The sequence below is a fragment of the Benincasa hispida genome, chromosome 9, assembly GCF_027475165.1.
Source record: "Benincasa hispida cultivar pf3 chromosome 9, pf3_genome.v1.1, whole genome shotgun sequence".
Classification (NCBI taxonomy): Eukaryota; Viridiplantae; Streptophyta; class Magnoliopsida; order Cucurbitales; family Cucurbitaceae; genus Benincasa; species Benincasa hispida.
In genome coordinates, this window is record NC_143486.1 from 49,254,265 (window position 1) to 49,260,278 (window position 6,014).

At 34.5% G+C, this 6,014-nt stretch overlaps 1 protein-coding gene across 4 annotated transcripts; it reads left to right on the forward strand.

Moving 5' to 3' along the window:
- The first annotated feature begins 573 nt into the window (after positions 1 to 573).
- LOC120087296 (SWIB complex BAF60b domain-containing protein) lies at positions 574 to 5,075 on the forward strand. Of its 4 annotated transcripts, none has more exons than XM_039044246.2 (6): positions 574 to 1,173; positions 2,320 to 2,431; positions 2,519 to 2,690; positions 2,767 to 2,960; positions 3,235 to 3,379; positions 4,696 to 5,075. In XM_039044246.2, exons 1-5 carry the CDS (start codon positions 773 to 775, stop codon positions 3,358 to 3,360), a joined length of 1,005 nt encoding a protein of 334 aa, XP_038900174.2. In that variant the 5' UTR covers positions 574 to 772; the 3' UTR covers positions 3,361 to 3,379; positions 4,696 to 5,075. The 4 variants fall into 4 exon arrangements, with proteins under 4 accessions (XP_038900174.2, XP_090174197.1, XP_038900172.2 ...); XM_090318071.1 differs by having other exon boundaries at positions 579 to 1,173; positions 4,702 to 5,075; XM_039044244.2 differs by having other exon boundaries at positions 584 to 1,173; positions 2,317 to 2,431.
- Positions 5,076 to 6,014: the final 939 nt, after the last annotated feature.

The window sequence follows — 6,014 nt, forward strand, 5'->3', positions numbered from 1 at the left end:
ATGGAAAAACTTTATAAATAAGAAGGGAAAAACTAAAAAATCGTAACCTTGATCCTACTCTCAAACTTTCTAGTTTCACACTCTTACACTCTCTGACTTAAGAATCATAGTATATGTGGCAAATATTTTCTCTTTTGCAGATTCCATTCTTCTCTCTTTTTATAAATTCACTGTTGTCATCACGTGAAGATCAGATGTATTCTCTCTATCTAAAATTTGACATCAACAAATATGAAAGTGAAAGTCGTAAAATTGTTAGATATTTTCAAACTCAAAATGACACACCCATCATAATTTCAAAGTATAGTCTTCAAAAAGTTAATAAATTCCAAAACCTTTGAAATATGAACACAAAATTCAAACATAAAAATACACATAGGATAAGACAAGACAAGACAAGACACATTGGATACATGAATACAATACAATAAACAAAAACCCCCCAAACAAATTGGTAGTGAAAGCCCTAGTCAAGAGGAGACAACCAACGTGGCAAAAAATGATTGGTCTGTTACCTCGCCCACACCCACCCACCCACCCTTGCGGTTACTCAAAATTTTTTTCTTAACAAATGGACCGCTTTGTCATTTTGTCTTTCCACTCCCACAGAAAAGAGAGAGAAAGGAAGAAGCAGAGACATAAAGGGAGAGAGAAAGAGAAGCAGAGAGAGACAGAGAGAGAGTTCTTGAGAGAGAGAGAGAGAGAGAGAGAGAGAAGGACCGTTAATTTCCGTTAATATATGAAGCAATTTTGAGAGCTACAAGAAGCTAAAATGGTTACAGACCAAGAGCTTTCTCAAGCTATACAATGTCTTCTTCGCGACTCTGCTTCTGCTACAAACCCTAACCCTCTTTCTTCCTTAAACGCTGTCGTTCAGGAGTTGCAGACCAAGCTTGGCCTTGACCTCTCTCATAAGGTCGATTTCATTCATGCCCAGATCCAATTTATCCTTCGTTCTCATCCTCAACAACCCCATCCGTATCATCATCACCACCATCAACAACTACCCTCTTCGCAGAAAGACCTCTTTGTCCTTCATCAAAGCCCTAATTTCCAATCTGCGCCTTCCCCTACTTCCTCTGCTTTTCACACTTTCACTGCTCAGCTTCCGCCGGCCAAGGCGGAATCCGCCGTCTCTCCCACTGTTCCGGGTTCCGACCCGCCAAAGGAAAGGTGGGGTTCTTTTAGTTTTTTTTTTTTTTTTTTTTTGGTTCCCTCCCTTGATATACTTGTTGTTCGTTTTGGGTGTGTATGTTTGTGCAAATCTGTTTCAGTTCTGGAGTGAAGTTGATTTCGTTCTGTTTTAGGTGCAATTCTACTGTATTGGTGGAAGGGCTTCTCGATTTCTTTGTTTATACCTTTTCCTTTTTGCAATGGTTACTTCATTAGTTCAGAATTAGGGCCGAAAAGGCAGTGAAGTTGTTTCTTTATTTGTTGTGGACTCTATTGAGAGGGTTTTGGAGTGTGTAGTTCACTAATTAGTGGCAGTTGGGTTGGGCTTAGTGTTACTCGACGTTTAAATATTGTTAATTTTCCATTGAATGTTGGCTAGCTTCTGCTTTTTTCTCTGGGTTCAAAAATTTACTCAGGATTTCTGGTCACAATGTGACTTTCTGCTTTTGTCATAGCTGTTGGAAAAGTAAATTTCCTCTTACTGATGCCTTGTCAAATGTGTGCGCATAGATATCTATTACGAGCATGTTGAGTTTTCATTTATTTTCTGTTTGTTTTCTTTAAATCGTATTATTTTGGCATTCTTGTTGCTAGTCTGATCAGCACAGCCATACACCATATATGGAAAATAAATTTCTTGGGAATTTGGAAGTTTGGATTTGTGCATCAGCACGGAAGTGGATAGGTAGGAAGTTAATTAGATGAGAGATGGAAGCTACCCTAGTTTACTGGAAATAGATATTGATATATGGCATCTACATATGAGAAGTCTTTATCATGTATATTCATTTTTCTATAAATATCACTGTAACTTTGACCTTTCAGCACACTTTTGAAAGTGAACGGCTAGCTCTTTACCAATTTGGGCTTACTTTTATTGTGCAGTCTAGTAATGATACTTAGAGCTTGTAATCTGGTCGAATCTATTTATCAGCTGGTAGCCATAATTATGAAACATTTTGTTGTGTTCTATAGTGCTATGGAGCAGAATCTCTCTATTAGTTTTCTTTCAATGGAAGGGTGAAATATATCATTTACTGTTTTATTCACAGATTAAAATAATATATGTTCTCTAGTTCTTAGAACCCAAAGATATATCATATATGTTTTGACTGATAAAATCTTACCTTTACAACTTGAAAGCAGTACTCAAACCAAAACTAAGAGAAGAGGAGGCCCGGGGGGTCTAAACAAGCTTTGTGGTGTTTCTCCTGAACTTCAGGCTATTGTTGGCCAACCAGAATTGCCAAGAACTGAGGTTTCTATCTCTTTCTTATTTAATAATTGTTTGATTCTCAATTTTAGTACTTATGAGGTTCATATGATGGTTCTGTATTTGGTTCAGATAGTGAAACAGCTATGGGCGTACATCAGAAAAAACAACCTACAGGATCCAAGTAACAAGAGGAAAATAATATGCAATGATGAGTTGCGGTTGGTATTTGAAACAGACTGCACTGACATGTTCAAAATGAATAAGTTGCTAGCCAAACACATCATTCCTCTCGAACCTACTAGTAAGTATCCAGTTTGATGCTTCCCCATCCCCCTAATTATGGAAGAAATCAATAGTTTATTTCATAATCCTGTCAGAACCATCAAGTTCTAAGAAGGCTCGAGTGGAGAATGAATCTGCAGTTGGTGTAAAAGGTGCAGAACCCAGTATATGTCCTTCTGTGATTATATCTGAAGCTCTAGCAAATTTTTTTGGTGTCGACGGAAGGGAGATGCTCCAATCAGAGGTTCTGAGACGCATATGGGAATACATAAAAGTGAATCATCTTGAGGTTGACAAAATAAACTCTGGAAACTTTCACTTTGTTGCATGCGTATTCACTAAGTATTTAGTCTATCCATCGTAATATGAAAAACACTTTCCATGAATTTCCATCATACTTTTTGAACTTTAATACCATCTTTTCAACTTGAGAGATCATTTCTTTGAAAAATTATGCATACTAATCATGGGGTGTTGTTCTCATAACAACTTTTTTTTCCCCATTATCATTCACTTACATTGAAACGGTCTTGTACTCACATGTTTTGGGATCTTAAAAACAGGACCCTCTGAACCCGATGGCGGTCTTGTGCGATGGAAAACTTCGAGAACTGTTTGGTTGTGAAAGCATTTCTGCACTGGGAATCCCAGAAGTTTTAGGCCGCCACCATATATTTAGGAGATCATGATAGCTAATCTTCTAGGATGGTTAGTGCATTCTAACTTTCTTATATTATTAAAACTGATGTTTGATTTGATGGGCAACTTTGTATCTGCCCACTGGTGCAATTTAACCTCCTTGTTGACTTCATCATCATGCACCTTTTCCAAAAGCATACTATTTGATCGATTGAAATGTCTTCTATTGTTGGAGGCTGCTAATTGATTAGCCTGTTATCACTTGTCCTTGTTGAATTTTTATGATGCAGCATGCAGGACAGCCCTTTGAAAATTATTGATAACTTCTTGGGATTAAATATATGAGAGTTTTCGGGATTTTTCTTAGTTTTATGACTGATCTGTAGGAACCTTCTATCGGATTCTGTTCTCATATTGGTTGCTAGGAAAGATGGCAGGATAAAGGGAAAATGGAAGGGAAGAACTTTAGAATTGATTGCTACCCCCATAGAAATTCACCTAGGACTCTAAACTGGAAACCGAAGCCCTGAAATGAAAAATATCTGCTAGAAACTGATTATTTTGATTCTCACTGTTTCATCTGGAAAGGATCAAAACGCATGTAATTCACCTATGGTATTAAAATAGGGCTTGGAAATTCAATTAGAAATAGAAAGCCAAGTTAAAAATTAGGGTTTTGGAGGTCTCTTATATATATTGGTCTCCACAGAACAAATCTGAAACTTTAAAATATAAAGAAATATAGTAATTACTGCTACTCCTGAATGTATTCTTGTACAGAGTTTTCTTTTTGAGTTCATAGATAACCTTATTTGATTATCCATAAATGAAGACAGCCAAAGAAGCTTTAATTTGTGCAATCATAGCTTTTCACCCTTTAAGGCCCCGTATTGTAACAATTTGGGTTTTTTTTTAAAATTTAATTTTTTTTTTTTTTAGTTTATAAATTAAGCTTCTAAATGCTGTTCCCACATATTATTTTGTTATCTACTTCTAGAAATATTTTCAAATCCAAGCCAAGTTTTAAAAATTAAAAGTAGTTTTTCAAAATTTGTTTTTGTTTTTGGAATTTGGATAAAGTCCTAGTAAAGTAATTGTGAGAAAATAAGCCCAATTTCAGAAACTTATAACTAAAACTAAAATTGTTATCAAATGGGCCCATGGTTATTTGAATTTCAATTGAGTGTTGTTTTCTTTTTCCCTTTTCAAAAAAAGAACCTAAGGATTAGCTTCTTTCTGACTGCTTTTTCCAGCAGTGCCAGCTGTGCTGCATACTTACTTTACCTTTGGTTGGAGAATTTGTTTCTTCTTCTTTTTCTTTTTCAAAAAGCATCGAAGAATGGATTGGCCAGCACAAACTAATGAGTTCTGATCCTTGATTGCAGTTGCAGATCGAACGGTGTTAGCGACTTACATATCGGGGCAGTGTTTGGAAAAGTCTGGTTTTTTTCACCCTTCCCTCTCTTAATGTTGTAATCAGTAATGATAATATTTTACTTTTGGATCTTATGGTAAGGTAAAGGTGTGAACTTGGGGAAGTAAGATGAAGTAAGATGGGGGCTTGTGGCAGAGTTTATTTTGCAATTGCCTGCCAAGTCCTTGGGTTTCCATTTGTCTGACTTGGTGTTTAGGATAGAGTGACCCTGAGAGTTTCTAACATCCATCATACACTACAGATGATGGGTAAAGTAAAATTATGTTATGTACTCACTAGTTTGTTAAAAATATATATATATATATATATATATGTTTTTATGTAGTAAAAGTTTATCCTTCTCTTTACTTTGCTTTCTTTTGTGTGCTACTGCCTATATGTGGAAAAAGGCTTGCTGAGGCTCTGTTTGTTTAAGGGCGTTTTTGAAGATTCATTTCCACAGTGTTAGTGTTGGGGCATTGTGTTTCAGTTTTGTTTCTGCTTTTTTCATAAATCTTTTCAGATTGTTTCTTTCTCCCCATTTAATCATATCTTGAAGATGTGATTATTCCAAACTTGTTTGTAAAATATAGTTTAACATATGATTGACGTCTAAATCTGCTTATTCAAAATCTGGTACTCTGTTTAACTTTTACGATTCAAAATTTGATTTTTTTTTGGGTTTTTTTTTGGTGTTTTTTTTTTTTTTTAAAAAAATAAAATTTGTTATTTTGAAGAGTTGGTCTATTTCCAAGAATCTTCTAGATAAACTTTTTAATTATTTTTTGCAGCAAGTTGTAATATTCTTTTTGAAACTCTACTAAAATTTGAAAAACTAGAAATGCAAGTTTTTTTTTCTTAAAAAAAAATTATTTTGAAATTTAGTCAACAGTGTTTGATGTAACACCATGTAATAAAGAAGTAGCATGACTCTGTAAGGATGGTATGCACAAATCGAAAAATGGTGCTATTTGACCATTGATTAATTGCATATAATTGCATCTATATATATTGAGAGAACTAATTTGATAATTTGATGGAGTACAAACTAATAGAGCCATTTAATTAGATATTTGGATATTTTGATCAAACTTAATTTTATCCTATAAATTTTCTCTTCGTTTTTGTCCCTTATTTTCTTTTCCATCTCCTATTCCTCTTTAATAAGATTATTTTAACAAATTAAAACTAAAATGAATAGTTATCATTTCAAATATTTAAGCAACTAATCACTAATATATTTGTTATCTTTCACACTATAGATTAATGGGAAACAAGACAAATGATCAT